Source organism: Cylas formicarius, unplaced genomic scaffold (genome assembly GCF_029955315.1).
Source record: "Cylas formicarius isolate icCylForm1 unplaced genomic scaffold, icCylForm1.1 PGA_scaffold_2__14_contigs__length_35257938, whole genome shotgun sequence".
NCBI lineage: Eukaryota > Metazoa > Arthropoda > Insecta > Coleoptera > Brentidae > Cylas > Cylas formicarius.
Genome location: NW_026844319.1, coordinates 34,296,948 through 34,313,165, shown reverse-complemented (window position 1 = coordinate 34,313,165; position 16,218 = coordinate 34,296,948). Strand labels below are relative to the sequence as shown.

The 16,218-nt window shown below is 39.2% G+C and overlaps 2 protein-coding genes across 3 annotated transcripts; one reads left to right on the top strand and one right to left on the bottom strand.

The window, feature by feature from the left end:
* Positions 1-211: 211 nt before the first annotated feature.
* Positions 212-1,237, bottom strand: LOC132698319 (ankyrin repeat domain-containing protein 54). The gene has a single exon (XM_060664314.1). It carries the CDS (start codon positions 1,070-1,072, stop codon positions 335-337), a length of 738 nt encoding a protein of 245 aa, XP_060520297.1. The 5' UTR covers positions 1,073-1,237; the 3' UTR covers positions 212-334.
* Positions 1,238-1,403: 166 nt separating this feature from the next.
* On the top strand, positions 1,404-16,039 carry LOC132697694 (vacuolar protein sorting-associated protein 8 homolog). Of its 2 annotated transcripts, XM_060663264.1 has the most exons (12): positions 1,404-1,543; positions 1,611-1,802; positions 1,867-2,063; positions 2,120-2,438; positions 2,492-2,741; positions 7,329-7,791; positions 7,844-8,188; positions 10,349-10,670; positions 11,950-12,630; positions 14,353-14,526; positions 14,578-14,779; positions 15,714-16,039. In XM_060663264.1, the coding sequence occupies exons 1-12, from the start codon at positions 1,478-1,480 to the stop codon at positions 16,010-16,012; spliced, it is 3,510 nt and encodes a 1,169-aa protein (XP_060519247.1). In that variant the 5' UTR covers positions 1,404-1,477; the 3' UTR covers positions 16,013-16,039. The 2 variants fall into 2 exon arrangements, with proteins under 2 accessions (XP_060519247.1, XP_060519248.1); XM_060663265.1 differs by lacking the exon at positions 11,950-12,630.
* The last annotated feature ends 179 nt before the right edge of the window (positions 16,040-16,218 follow it).

Genomic DNA, 16,218 nt, shown 5'->3' with positions numbered 1-16,218 from the left:
CATATCCGCAATAGATACGTTTTTTTTTACAAAAAAATGTGCTAATGGTATCTGTTCAATTAGGGTTGCAACATTCGGGTAAATTTACATGTGAATTGGTCAGTTATTATTGTTGTGTTATTAGAAAAAATAAGTAGAAACTTACTTGGTTTATCTATCTCACTCCCTTGCAACGTAGAAAATTAAAAATAAAGCTCAAAGTATTCCTAAGTGTATTTGCTTTTTTTTATTTTTGGTATTTATTACAAGACTATAAACAAACGCATAATTTCGTGGAAGTTAAGAGCGAATCACAGGAACAGCACTCACCCACTCTGTATCTTAACATAAAAATTTACTTAATCTGGATTTTTTCAATATCGTTCAAGAGTTTGGTCATTTGGTTATCCAATAATTCCACAGGACTCGAGTTTAACGACAATTTAATCAATTGAAGTTCGTTCACATTCGCCCGATTCATATCTACCCTTTCCGATCGGTCTTCCGCCTCTCTCATGAAAAACGACAAAAGCAAATCTATGACCTGCACCAATTCTGCTCGCAGCTTGACCATTTCTATTGAGCCCTCGCGCCAACTTCGGCGCAATATATCAAGTTTACTAGATGCCAATTGTAAGGGATTTCGCCCGTGGATATCCAAGGAACTGGCATCTGCTTTCGCATTTAACAACATAGAAATTATCGGCAAGTTGTGGACGCACGCGGCCAAATGTAGCGGGGTATTCTGTAGGATGTCTCGTTTGTTGGGGTCAGCGCCATAACCCAGCAAAAGCTGCACTACGTCCGCGTAACCTTTGCTAACTGCTATGTGTAGGGCACTGCGTCCTTCATAGTCTGTACTATTTGGACTTACGCCGTTTTCCAAAAGCTTTTTCACCTGTTCCGTGTTATAAGTATTCACCGCTCGAATTAGCCTCAATTCGTAGTAAATGGGTTCCAGTCTATGCTTCAGCGCTCCCTCGAATCTCAGTTGTCTTTTGTTGTACTTCGCCAACGCCTTGAATTTCAATTTTGGATCGAACTGTTTTCTTTTTTTTATGGTGTCCCTGATTTCGCTGTCACTATGAGACATTGTCTTTTTAAAATTTTGCACTCTACTAGACAACTTGTTATGATTCTGTTTTATTGTTTATTTTTTATTTATACCGCAGAACGACTCGAATTTGGTTCGTTTATCACTTAAAATTCAGCAATGGTAAGTTGGATGGGTACTGATGAATTTACAAATGCAAGCCTAATTTTTTTATTTTTAAATATTTGTCAATTTCGCCGATTCCCATGTTCGTTATATGGGAAACATACATTTTTATCGGACTGGTCCCAATTTTATAATAATGGCAATGTCAAGTAAAATTTCGTTAAAAAGCAGAAAGAAGAAGAAACGCGTACTATTCCATGATTGACAGCCGTACGACACCTCCTACAAATAATTTAATTTGTTTAAACAAACTAGACTAATGCCGGACTAATTGAGAAAATGGGTTCTGAAAGCGAGGAGTTCCTGATAGAGGACTCGGACGAGTCTCTCTTGGATTTGAAAGAAGTGCGGCTAATGATCTATGCAATTTAAATGGGTTTTTAATTGATGGTTTAATGTTTTCGCCTTGCAGATCAATGATTTGGAGTTTGAGATACCGGAAGCCACTCTTCCGTCGCTGGAGAGGGTCTTATGGGACATGGAATCAGAAGAGGGAAGCGACAGCGCTTCTTTATATTCATTTCAAAGCATGACTGCCAGATTTCGATCAATGCTTTTCCACTGCGTCTTGCAGGGGGTGTCGAACCAATTATCCTCAGCCTCGGTGAGAAATTCACACAAAATTTAAAAATATTGCAGAAAAAAATAGTTTATATTAAACTGTTTAGGACAGAGTTAGAGCAGGTCTGCCGACTGTAATAACCAACAGTTTGAAGTATGTCGCCATTGGAACATCACACGGATATATTTTGGCATTTGATTCTGAACAGAACCTGTGTTGGTGCCACCATGACCCTAACTCGTCAGATGAAGGGGCTATATCTGCTTTAGCATTTAATTTGGAATCAACCAGGCTTCTCGTTGGGTTAGTTTACATAAAAATCAGACGTATACATAGGAAATAAACAATATTCATCTTAGTTATGAGAGAGGTTACATTTCGATGCTTGACACTAAAAATGGGGATATTTTACGAAGACTGCCAGACGCGCACGCGCCTCAAACTGCGGTCCTACACCTCCGCTTCTCGTTCCTAAGTAACCTCGCGTTATGCGGCGACTCATCGGGCTGCGTCTTTTCAGTGTCCTTCAATAGGCGACTCGGTGTCCGCTCATGGGATTCCAAATGCCTGTTTTCGGGGGCGCGTGGTGAGGTCTGCGTTTTCGAGCCCCTCACTCAAGGCCACGATATCGGTTTTCTTAGTCGTCACGTCATTGTCGCCATGGCCACCTTATCTAAGGTAACATTTTTCGCTGCTTTTATGCGGATAAACTCGATTCGATCCTTTTCCAGGTTATCGTTATATCGGTGAGGCCCCGCCTTAAGGTACACTTTAGTCAACAGTTACCAAGGATATCAACGTCGCTACCGTTGATATCTTGGCAGCTCGTCTCCGTCGGGAAAGTTTTTCAACCTGTATTGGCGTGGGGCCGCGGCACTTCCTTGTTTTACACGAAACTCGTCGCGCACAACGGCCAAGTTAGACTCATTCCTTTACGCAACGTCGAACTAACCTACAACATAACTTCACTCCATTGGCTCGGTACGTAATCCGCTAACCTATTAGGTTATATCATATAGTTACTAGAGATAATGAAGCAAATATGAACAAAATTAAGAGACTTGAAATCTCGTTTCTAACCACTGACATATCGTCAATAAGTTTTGCATTTTTACAACTTCTTTCTAAATGTTCTGGTAAGACGAGTTAAGTCAGTGGAAATCGTTGTTAGGAAGAAAAGTGCAGGTTAGTGGGGGAAATGCGGAGGAAAATTGATTTCCACGAAAACATCAATGCCGCGTGCATAGTATTAATTTTGACCATAATAGGGACACTATATTATCTAATAGCTATATGGACTACATTTATAATTGAAAACTAACCAAATAGGTATTAACGATGATATGCATTGAAATTCTGTACCGACGAGCAAATTAAAAATAAACAAAAATGAGAAAAAATCACCGTGCCTTTATCAAATGTGATATAGACATGGTGTTGTCATGTAAAAATATACAATTTCGTGAAAATCTGAACTTTAAGTTCTTATTTATTTTGATAAATGGATGTTCATCAAGTAAAAGCATCCTCAGTTCAATTTTTGAAAAAAACTATTGCATGAAAAGTTAAAATATTACATGCAAAGATGAAGAGTACCACTGAGGGTATTTGAATAATCAGCACTCAATATATATATATATATATATATATATATATATATATATATATATATATATATATATATATATATATATATATATATATATATATATATATATATATGCATATATATATATATATTATATATATATATATATATATATATATATATATATATATATATATATATATATATATATATATATATATATATATATATATATATATATATATATATATATATATATATATATATATATATATATATATATATATATATATGGGGTTTGTTACAGCTCGCGCCGTTTTCCCTCTCTCAACCAGACTCTCCATTCATCTTTGTCATTCCAATCTCCGTCTTCCAACCCCCTTTCCTCCATGGCTTCATCTATTTCATCCCTCCACGATCTTCTGGGTCTTCCTCTCTTTCTACGTCCCATAGGGCTCCACTCTGTGATTTTCTTTATCCACCGTCTATCGTCACTTCGTCTGACATGACCATACCATTTAAGCTGTTTTTCTGCTATTGTAGTTAATAAGTCTTTTTCTACATTCATTTGCCTCTTGATTTCTGCGTTACGTATTCTATCCATGCGTGTTCGTTGGCAACACCTTCTCCAATATTCCATTTCTACGGCGGTTATTTTAGATCTGCTCTTTTTGTTCAATAGCCAGGTTTCTGCTCCGTATGTAATTATACTTTCTACTATTGTCTTAAATATTGTTGTTTTTGTTTTCTTTGTTAATTTCTTGTTCCATATAATGGAGTTCAGTTGTTTTATACATGTTCTACCTTGACCTAGTCTAGATTTGATTTCTTCTTCTGTTGATCCATCTTTTGTTATTATATACCCTAAGTATTTAAATTTGTCTGTTGCTTTTACGGTTGTGTTTTCATCTATTTCCAAATCTTCGATTTCCCCTTCTTTTGTTGTTAGATATTCTGTCTTTTCGAAGTTTATTTCCAAACCTACCTTCTCATATTCCTGTTTCAGCTTTCTGAGCATGTAACTCAAGTCGTCTTCATCCTGGGCTATGACCACCTGGTCGTCGGCAAAGCTTAGGGTGTATAACTGGTCGTCGCGTACTGGGACTCCCATACCTTGACATTTTCTTTTCCATTGTGTTAGCGTCCTCTCAAGATAGATTTTAAACAACGTTGTTGATGTAGGGCATCCTTGTAGTAGGCCCTTTGATGTTGTGAATCGATTTGTGTACCTATTACCTATTTTAACCGACAACTCGTTGTTCTTGTACATTGTATCTACGGCTTTTATTAGTTCTCTTTCTATCCCAATATCTTCCATTGCTTTCCAAAGTTGTTGTCTGGGTATGGAGTCATAAGCTTTTCTTATATCTATGAATGCTAAATGGATGTCTCTGTTTTTAGCTTTTTTCTTTTCGATAGTCTGCCTTACCGTATATATCTGATCAACGCATGACTTCCCTGCCGTGAAACCGGCTTGATCTTCACCTATTTTCCCTATTATCTGGTCTTCTATTTTGTTTTTGATTATCTTTCCATATAGTCTTCCCATGCTTGATATAATGCTAATTCCTCTGTAGTTGGTACACTTCCTACGATCCCCCTTCTTGAAAATAGAGCTTATATATGCCGTATTCCACTCCCTTGGTAACGTTTCTCCATTTATTGCTCTTTCAAACATGTTTTTCAATATTCTGAATAATCTGTCCGACCCATACTTAATAAGTTCATTCACTATCCCCCCTGGCCCTGGTGATTTTTTGTTTTTTAATTCTTTAATGGCTTTTATTATTTCTTTTTCTTCTATTGTTACATGCTTTAGATTGTTGTTAGGTTGTATTTGGTATGTTAGTTGTTGCCAGAATTGTGGTCGTGTCTCCGTTAGTAGTTGTTGATAATAATTTTCCCATTCGGTTTCTTTGATAAACTGTATATTGACTTTCTCTTTGGTATTTGATCTGACAGATCTTATTGTTCTCCATGATTCCGAGCATCTTGTACCTCCTGTATACTGTTGTATGTTTTGGCAGAGTCTATCCCATTTTCCATTTTTTTCTTTACTAATTAGTTTCTTTGTTTCTCTGTTTTTGTCCTTATATTTCTGTAGGTCTTCTCCCGAATTTGTACAGAGCCATTTTTGGTGTAAGCGCTTTTTTTCCTGAATAGCTGCAATAGCTTCCTCACTAAGTTCTTCTGTATATTTTTTGTTCTTTCCGTCTTCCTCTCCTAATGCTTCATAAGCTGCCTCTTTAATGCTCTTCTTCACGTGTTCGTAAGTGTCTGTTAAATTATTAAAATTGAACTCTATTAGTTTTTCATCAAGTCTACGTCTGTACAAATCTCTTATTGTTTCTTCCTCTAGGAGGTGAATTTTAAATCTTTTCTCTTTTATTTCCTGGTTGTTTTGGTTGTCTTTTTGTTGTTCTTGTTTTGCTGTCTCTTCTTTGTTTTTCTTTGCTACTCCATACCAAGGAAAGTGCATGTACGCATGCACTCAATATCATCACAAAAAAAAATACAATCACAACCATAAAAAAATGTATCACATAAACGGGTACAAAAAGTAAATAGAGTCAATGATCTGCGGCACACAAAACTTTTCAGACGATTTTTAAATATTTGTGTAAAATCTTTATAGGAACAGGTACTGAGTTATAAATCAGGGTAGAGGTATTTTAAATACAGTCGGGCATTGTGGTATTGATATTGCAATATTCACCTGTTGTGTAAATTTGTAAGTTGCAAGCTTCGATTCTAGATTTCCTGCTCACCGCACGGGCGTGCTTTTGTCTTTCATTTTGGCAGTTTTTAAAATAAATGAAAATGTAATTGCAATTATTTTAATAGCAACAACTGCTGATATATACTAAGTACAAGCTAGTAAAAATAAGCAATTGTATTTCAAAGTACATGTTTTTACCTTTGTCAAGAAGCTACTACAAGCAAGTAGCATGTTAGTGAAAATGGCCAACGTATTCACTTATAGCAAATACTTTGATTTTAAAAAGATATCACGAGACATGACATCAACAAAATTAAAGAAGGAAAATGTTGTAATTAGTGTTTGAAAACGAAACTACTAATATTTCAATATACAAAATATTAAGATAGCTGAAAATAATGCGATAAGAAAAGCTAGTAATAACAGTGATACTTTTTTCATCCTAACTTTTTAAGTGTTTTAATATCTCAGTTCATGATACTTGCGTAACAACTAAGAAAAATAAAAAATAATATTCCGTGTCGCTTTCAGATGTATGACAACAAAAATCGAATATCGGGTCGAAGAGGAATAATAATATGATTAATAACTATTGTAATTGACATAAACAAGCTATGAACTACCCGAATATATTGTCATTATTTTTTTGAATATTTTTAATCAAGGCTCATTTTTATTATTGTCCGGCACTTCATCGCAACAACGGGTACCATCGTAGAATCGCATAGTTTTTTGTAGGTACCATAGAAATATTGAAGTACTAATTGGCACATATATTGCTGGCATTTTTTTTTTTGGCGAAACAGCCATTTATAGAAATGCCGCATTCTGATATTCAATTTGCGCAATTCATTGCAAAGAAATGAGTTTTTTAGAACATAAATAAATAAAAGCAAGCACGATACGCTTCTCTCGGGAACACTGGATTCCTCCTGCGTCGGTATTTGCTGAGTCGAAATTGCTGACGTTTCGCCAATCATCCTGTTGGCTTCTTCAGAGCTTGACTGAAACTGAGAGAAGCCAACAGGATGATTGGCGAAACGTTAGCAAAAACCGACGCAGGAGCAATCCAGTAGCTTTGTAAAAAGTATTACGAAAAATTATGAGTAGAAATATTTTTCTTGACCTTGGTGTGATGAGATCTGTCAGATAAAGTGGGATTAAGGCAGTATATATGCTACAAATTCATAGGATCCAATGGTCCTTAGCAAGAATTGATTATAAGCGTTGCTCGCAATTTTTAACCACGCCCACTGGGTAGGTCCGAGACACCTGGCCCTACTGGACGATCAGGAAAACCTGCGGCTGGTGGAGGTCAGGACCCAAAGGGAGTTGGAAGTACTGGAACTGTCCAGCGCCGGCCTCGTATATAGTTCCGCCCACTTCAAGGCACTCGCCGTAGGCGGTGGTGTTAGCGAAGCTTTCGCGTTGGCCGGCGAGAGGGCGTGCTACAACAGCCTGTCGAGTCGCGGCAGCCAGTTGTTGATTTTAGGTACTAGCGCCGTGCACATGGTTAAGATGCGCACGTGGCCCGAAAGAATTTTTTACCTGAGCGATCAGGGTCGGTGGACAGAGGCACTTAACCTCGCGGCAGAAGAAGGTTCGGGCCGCGAAGGCCTCACCATGCAGCTTCTGCGGAAGTATTTGAACGGCTTGAACCAGAACAGCGTCGACAAAGACAGCCTCACGGCCGCCGTCAACTGTTGCGTCAAGCTCGGCAAACGGCAAATATTACGCGCCATCTCGAAATTAAACGAATGAGCCGATTATTTTTAGGGATATTTTGTGCGAGGATCTTTTGGAGGCCGTGTCCACCGACTCGCACAACCTGGAATGGTATTACGCGTTGCTGTCCGATCATATATGCGCGGGAACGCTGAAAGAGCTCGCGCCGACCGTGTCGCAGATGCTGGTGCGTTACCTGGCCGATAAAGACCATCAGCTTCTCGAGAGGGTGCTCCTCTCTCTGGACATCGGCTGTCTCGACTTGCACCAGGCGCTGAAGCTGTGCAAGAAGCTCGGACTGTACAACGCCTGGATACACATCACGACCAAAACGCTAGGAGACTACACGAGTCCGTTGATAGAATTCTTAGCCGATCTCACGCCGACCAACAACAGGTGAGCGGTTATCAATGAGGTGTCCCGTAAAGACCATGATGACCCTTACTTTTGTACTATAAAATTGATAAATAATATTCCAAATTGAGTGTGGGTATTAAAATCTACCGAAGATTTGTATGAAAAATGATGACGTAACTGAGCAATTTTTATTAATACTATAGTCTCCTAGAGTCGTTTTTGCGGTATGGAATAATAATGTGGGGCGGAGGATCTGTTCAAGTGATTTACAAAAAGTATTTTTTATATCCAACAAGTGTTCTCTATAGTATATATTTGTTACTATATTTATCGGCTACTATAATAATAATAAATAAATATTATTTATTGTAGAAACAAAAAGATGGAACGATGGGTTTGGATAGAGGGGTTTTGTTAGAAACTTTTTTGTAAGTTTTTCATAAAACTGACAGCTTTCAAATAAAAAAAAACTGTTTAGCATTGCATACTGAGAAAAAATATTGAGTTGGGTGCTGCTAAATAGTTGTGTTTGGCAACGAAATTTATTAATGAACGCATCTGAGACGTCGAGAAGCTTTCAAGAAATTTCAGTTTGCACATGCATAAAATGTACGTCTGCCATTTCTACACTATTATTGAACAATTAAATGATTAGATAATAATTTTTTACAAATCAATAACAAGAACCGTGATTTTTTTCAATTGATTGTATTTCTTTTTTACCTTTCTTTTATTCTTTAGTTACATTGTATTTATATTTTATCTGTTTCTTCTGACTAGTCAAGTGTCAGAAATCGCGTTTCCTATTTTGCAATAATAGGGATATTTTATTATTATTATTACTAGACATAAACCAATCTCGAAAATAAACAAATTATTTCGTGTTTAATTTACGAAAAAAAAACAGTAATGTTATATTATTATTATTGTTTAGATTTTGATAAATTGGTTAAGGCTTTCGCGGCCCGTTGATAAGCTATTATCTTGATTCGGGTTTAAAGGCCGTCGTCGATTGGAATTACTTCCTAACGTTTCGCTAGCACGAGTGGCGAGCTTCTTCAGAGGTCCTTCCATCTCCGATGTTGGACGTAGACTGATGATTTCTCCTGCGCAGGTTGTATTTATGCCGATTGGTGGTGGGCGGGGCTTGTTCCGTTTCGGTTGGTCTCGGGATATCGATCGGTACTGCTCGGGCGTTCCTAAGGATCGGGTTCCAGATTTGGTTGAGTCCAAGGGTCTCCTCCTTTCTGTTGAAATTGTGTGGGTGTTTTTGTATCTCAATGGCTTCCCTGACTAGTCTGTTGTGATAGCCGTTGACCGATGCTAGTAACTTACAGCTCTCAAAGTGTATCCTGTGTTCCCCGCTGCCCAGTGCGTGTTCAGCCACTGCAGACTTCTCTGTATGTCCTAGCCTGCAGCTTGCTTTATGCTCCTTAAGTCTCGTTCCCATTGATCTCTTGGTAGTTCCGATGTAGACCTTTCCGCATGAACACGGAATGCGGTAGACTCCTGCAGCTGAAAGTGAGTCCCTCGTGTCCTTCGCTGACCTGATGGTCTGCTGGATTTTCTTTGTAGGCTTAAAGATTGTTTTGATGTCGTGTCTTTTCAATACTCTGCCAATCCTGTCGGTGACACTCGGAATATACGGCAGATATGCGTGGGAGGTGGAGGGTCGTTGTTCGGTATCCCGTGATCTTGATGATCTTGAGTTCATTGATCTCTCGATCTCTCTCTTGCTGTAGCCATTTGCCTCGAACGCAGTTTTCAGGTGTTCAAGTTCCATCTGGAAGTTCTGGAGCCCCGCCCACCACCAATCGGCATAAATACAACCTGTGCAGGAGAAATCATCAGTCTACGTCCAACATCGGAGATGGAAGGACCTCTGAAGAAGCTCGCCACTCGTGCTAACGAAACGTTAGGAAGTAATTCCAACCGACGACGGCCTTTAAACCCCAATCAAGATAATTGTTTAGATTTTGTTTTCATTTTTTCTATTAATTAGTTTAGTTTCTTTTTAGTTTCCACAGGTCGTAGTCCACTATGTCATGTTTCGTCTTTTATTAGGTTTTTGTTGTTTATTTAACGGTAGCTCCTTTGCATTTAAAAAATGAATTCACCAGGCGCTAAAGATAAAAAAAATATATAAATAATAAATAAAAATAGAACGATTCTCATAACAAGACATGAATATTTTCTTAGGTTAGGGAACACAATGTTGGTGTATGTGTCGTCGTGCTTGGCGGGTCTGGGCTACCCCACCGGCAATATACCGGAAACTGAAGTGGCGAGGGTTAAGCACGATATACTCCGGTGTCTCGAGACCGTCCACTCGATAAACGGTAAAGCGGATGAACCGATTTATCCCTACCTGAGGGCGCTCCTACGGTACAACATCAGGGAGTGCCTGAACGTCATCGAGCTGGCATTCACGGAGGACGAGTTCGCGGGCGAGATGGGGCTGCTGCAGCGCCAACGACTAGTGCAGATCCTCTCCCAAGTCGTCGCGGTGCCCGATTTCAGCGTAAGCGCCGCCCCATCCGGATCCCGTTTAGGCGGACCGTACCATTAATATGCTATAGTACAATTTGCCTTGACATTGCTTATCGGGGGTTTGTTTTGTCTATACACGCATTTGGCCCCACCTTTTCCAAATCCGTGGTATACGCACGCATTTTTGCATCATTTTCTGAGACTTACATTTCTATTTTGATGCGTGCGTGTGCTTTTATTACTTCTTTCAGTGACCCTTATTAACCAATTACTATCCTACTGCTTTTGCCATAAAATTTTTGCTATAAACTGGTCAGCCAATCTCAAAAGCTTTGTATGTTGTATAATAACACGAGCAGGATATACCAATAAGGCGTGTAGTTTCTTTTATAACAGCACCATCGGGTAAATTCTCAATGAAATTTAAAAAAAATCGTTCGAACTAATTAACAAGGTTAAAGAATTTAAAATCCCTCCTAAGGCTGTTCAAGGTTCATTACAATTTATAAAATTATTTCTCTGCTTTTATGGATACATAGATGACGTTTTTGGTTGTTTCACTAGAACGGACAGGCAAGTGCAGTCCTTTTTGAATTATATTAACTCCATACATAACCATATAAAATTTACCATAGAGACGGAACTAGATAACTGTATTTAACGCATTAACGAACATAAAAAGGCGTCTAAAAATTTTGATATTTTATGTCATCAATCAAAAATCAAAAAACCAACTTTGTTGGAAGCTATGGAGATTTGCAAAATGAGATATTCGAATCTATTACTTAATAACCAATTGGATTTAAATGCGTCACCGTAGGCGTTGAAATATCGCCATCCTTTGTATTTGATAAAGGCACGGTGTTACCTAAAATCTTAACATTTTTTGTTCTAATTTAATTGCGTTAAATAGATTTTCATCGGGTAAAAGCCATCTCAGTCTATCTATCCGCTGTTTATTGGCCCTAAACTCATCGTTTTTACTACACACATTTTGGTTTCCCTGCAATTAAGCCTCATACCATATATCTCGCATGCCTCTACTAGTTGGTCTATTAATTTCTGCAATCTCTCAGCACTATCTGCTATTAGAAGTGTATCGTCCGCGTATCTTAAATTATTCACGGTCTCTCCGTTAATGCCTTTGGTTTCATCACTGTATGCATCGCGTTTAGCTATGAAAAGGCAAATCGTAGCAGCGAAGAGCAACAACCCAATCAGAGACTAATTTATAGTTTGTTGCTAATCCGTGGTAGATTCTGACTAAATGTCCGAGAGAGAGCCGGCTTACCTGCGTCTTCCCTTTTCAGGAAGGGGAAGTGATCGTATTGGCGTGCTTTGTGGCCCGACTGGTCGTGCAGGAGAGGCTTCGTATCGACGACGCGTTGTTGAACGTCGCGATCCATCGCCTAACGACGACAGAGGCGGAAGGTCTCAACTTCCGCGACCAGGCGGAACGCGAACAGGCGTGGCTCGATTTGTTACGGGCGGGGAAACTCGTGCGTATCGATTCGGACCGAATGCTCGAGATGGCGCTCGCGTCTAAATGTTACCGGGTAGCGGAACGGCTCTACGAACTACGTCGCGATTATCGTCACGTGTTGCGGTGTTACGTCAACGATCCCACGCGCAAGCTCGAAGCGTTCGGTTACGTCGCGAGTTACGTGAACGTGCCAGAAAGGCGCGTGCGCGAACAGTTTTTCGAATGTTTCGAAGATTTGGCGCGGACGAGCGAGGAGAACGCGGCCGAGATCGCGATCGAACATTTTTCCGATAGTATCGAACAATTGGCGTCGATCTTGGACGGCCGCGGAGACTTGCAGTATCGATTTTTGAGCGAGGTGGTGGCGGGCGACGCGAAATTGCCACCGCCCCTCGCGGAAAAGTATCTCGGACAGCTGTGCGTCAGGGATAGTGGCGCGGTATACAGTTACGTGCAGCTAGGTATGTGTCGGACGAAAGAGGCGTTGCAGATAACGGAAAAGTACGGGGTACGTCCTATTGTGAAATTTCTTTAACCTTCATACTTTTTACAAAACTTCTGGGGATTCCTCCTGCGTCGGTCGAAATTGCTGACGTTTCGCCGATCATCCTGTTGGCTTCTTCAGAGCTTGACTGAAACCGGCTCGTATTTTACTCTGTACCTGCTTATAGATTATTTGAGGGGGGCGCTAATGAGGCGTATAAACACCGTCTCGGATGACTGATTCTCCAATTGGTGACAGGTAGAGACCTGAGTCGCGGTTAAGATTGTTAGGTTGTTTATAGGTTTCTACAGACTCTCGGATTTTTCATTGATAGAAGTTTTATCGAATAAAATTTTATGCCCGGTTTCATGAGTGTGCTCGGCAACAGCTGGTGAATTTATTTGTTTTAGTCCTTTAATTCCTTCAACTTCATTGAACAATTAAACAAGATATTCTAGTTAGTTTCGACGTAGAATCCCTCTTTACATTTCAGATATATTAAAATCCGAGAATCTGGAACCAAACCTTCTCGCCTTAATCGAAAAATGCTTATCGGGAACATATTTTTCTTATAACGGTCGAATTTTTGAACAAACGTCGGGAACAGCTATGGATTCCCCACTATCACCAGTCATCGCGAATATATTTACGGAAGCCTTTGAGAAGAAAGCTCTCGACACTTTTCATCTAAAACCAAAATTGTGGACACGCTACGTCGACGGTACTTTTGTTATTTGGCCTCATGGTCTCGCTAGTCCAGCTCAGGACATTTTCAGTATTGGTCTTAGGGTCTACATATTAAAGGTTTCGATTTTATTTTGAATTTTTGAAGTTTGAATTCTACATTTTGGTTCTTGTATTTCTTTTCCATTTATGTGTATTTCAGGGTTCAGAATATAATTCCTACTAGTCTTAATTATGTGAATTTTACAGGCCAACTTCTCGACTTGCATTATCATTAGATATTATTAATAATGATATTAAAGGGTTCCCGATTAATTTTTGACATGAACATTGTTAAGAGTTATTATTATCTTGTCTGCTAATTCTTCAAACCACACAAAATAGCCTGCCTGCTGCCATTAACTAACAAACCATTAATTTAATAGTTAAATCAGTTGAAATTGCGAAAGAAAGGAGCTCATCAGTACACTGGTTTTTCTTTTAGCACCGCAATAAGGTTCTTGCTTTTAACAAAATTACTAACCCATTCGAGAATTCACTATTTGTGGTGGTACTATAAAATTTTCAATTTCCATCAAAATAGCAGTTGTTAATCCCAAGTGAACTTAATGATGCGAAAATTTTTATTTGTAACCAAAAAATTCTATTTAATTTTCAGAAAAAAGACGAATTAAGTAAGTTCTGAGTCGTCTGTGGTTAAATGAGCCTTAAATTATTATTATATACAAAAATCATCATATATCAAAAAATCATATTGCGAGAGTTCATTCTGTTAGAAGAGTATCAAAGTTCTTTGATTAGTTTGGCGAGTTTACATTTTTCTCACTCTTAAGTGTCTCTTCACAGGCAGTCCTGTAATTATGGTACATAGTTTCAGGAAAAAAATCTTCTCAAAATCTGATGACTTCAGGTAAGGTAAAGTCCACGCAAGCACTGTCCAAGTTCCCCCTTCAAAGGCCTGCCATAATTTCCTTTCAAAGCGTTATTGTATTGTATTCTCTAGCCACAGTCACTATCGAAACTATCGCTCTTTGCCGAAATTGAAAGTGCCGCCCCTAACAGGTTCACAGAGCGACGGCATTGCTCCTGGAACAATCTGGAGAGTGGCTCGAAGCACTCGAGCTGCTCATCAATCACGAAATGATCGAGGAAGGGGCTGCCCTGTGCGTACGCGGGGCAGAGCACCTCGACCACGAAAGTGCGCAGCAGCTGTGGCTCGCCCTGCTCCAGAGTAAGGTAAGTTTTCGTTTTAACGTTAGCATTCGTTTGAGCACTGCCCCGCGATAGAGGAACGTCCCAAACGCCTATCTGAGACAACTAATCAACGCGGCGGCTCCCCACGTACCGCCCGACCAGCTCCTGGACCTCGTTTCCGACGCGCGGTTCGGTGACGTTAGGGAACTGCTTCGGGGAATGCTCGCCGATTATCACCGCGATGTGGACTTGCTCAAGGCGAGCTTGACCATTGCCGGCAAAGACTTCCATCACAGTAAGATCGACGCGGCGAGCGTGGGGCCCACAGTGTATGATTTTACTAATCTAAGGTTGCAAAATTATTTTATCATTTGTGGGGATTAAACATTCAAAAAAAAAATTAAATAAACAAAGTTTGTTTGATAAATCCACAAGTAAGACATGCTTTATAAAAGTATCATAATTTCTGAAAAATTGGACTTTTTTGATTGAATAAAAGGTACTTAATCCGAATGTTAAAATTTTTGAAAGGAAAAATTGAATTTTAAGAGGTTCATGTTAAAGTAAACATTTCATTGAAATCGGAGGTGAGGCGTTCAAAATTAGAAATTTTACTACATTGTTGTACCTAATATTATTAATTTTTTTTAACTTTTGCTGACACAAAAACAAATCTTTTTTTTTGTTTGGAAATAATATTCAATGACATTTTTAATTCATTCCAACAAGTTCTTTGTACGTGGTGGTACATAACAATTCTAAAAAAGAAAATTATTATAGTAATCAGTCACCGATCATACACAAAAGTTATCTATATATTTGGCGTACAGATATTAAAATCTTTGTACGTATCACTTTACATAAATAATTCATATTTCAGGAAACTTCACTCCGTTCAAAATGCATTCCGCAGTCTGTTTCAAAAATCTTCAATGTCGACTCGATAATCAGATTGTTTTAAACGTTTTATGACATCTGAATGAATCTTATTAGGAGGTAATATAAAGTGTCTGAGATTCACGAAGACACAAATAAAAAATGAAAATATTGACGAAAATATAACAAGAATTTTTTATCAAATGCGCATATTGAATGGGCCCTCTCAATTTTTTTTTCGTAGTTGCTTGCTAGTACCAAAAGTTGAGTCGATTTTCTGAATTTCGTCCGCTTGGATTGGTAAATCCATACACTGTGGTGCGGGAGCGACGAGAACCAATTGATTGTTTCAGAACTCGCCAAGATGCTCCATGGCAACGGAAAAGGTTTGTCGGTGTCGAACCTTACCTGCGGCCTGTGCGGCAAATCGCTTTCGCATAGGAGAGAGGCGGAGACGAACGGCACCGTAATCGGCGTATGGGCGTGCGGTCACTCCTATCACGACTCGTGTCTGAGGTCGTCGGAAACAAAGGACGCGTGTCCGGAGTGCCATTCGAGGGCCGTGCGGTGGCCCGAGATACGGACACGTCCCGGTCACCGCCCAACCCGAGCCAAAACCTCCCTAAGACCCGACCTCGAGGGTCTCTTTTAAGGTTACACCACACTAGTCGTCCCGGCTTTAAATTATTTATTTATTCGCGCGGCCGAACGGCCGACATTGTGATATTTTTATTGATTTGTACAAAGGAAATATATCGTTCGTTACTAAAAAAAAAGATTGGTTTTAATTTATACGAAAGGATAAAATCACAAAACGGCGGGAAATCCGCGCGAGTCAACGTCGAAAATTCAATTTAC

Excerpts from the sequence above, each read along its gene's own strand:
- LOC132698319 (XM_060664314.1), bottom strand. The coding sequence starts at position 1,072 with ATGTCTCATAGTGACAGCGAAATCAGGGACACCATAAAAAAAAGAAAA.
- LOC132697694 (XM_060663264.1), top strand. The coding sequence starts at position 1,478 with ATGGGTTCTGAAAGCGAGGAGTTCCTGATAGAGGACTCGGACGAGTCT. Across the intron at positions 10,671-11,949 it reads TCGCGGTGCCCGATTTCAGC|GAAGGGGAAGTGATCGTATT; the intron begins GTAAGCGCCGCC and ends TTCCCTTTTCAG. Across the intron at positions 12,631-14,352 it reads AGATAACGGAAAAGTACGGG|GTTCACAGAGCGACGGCATT; the intron begins GTACGTCCTATT and ends CGCCCCTAACAG.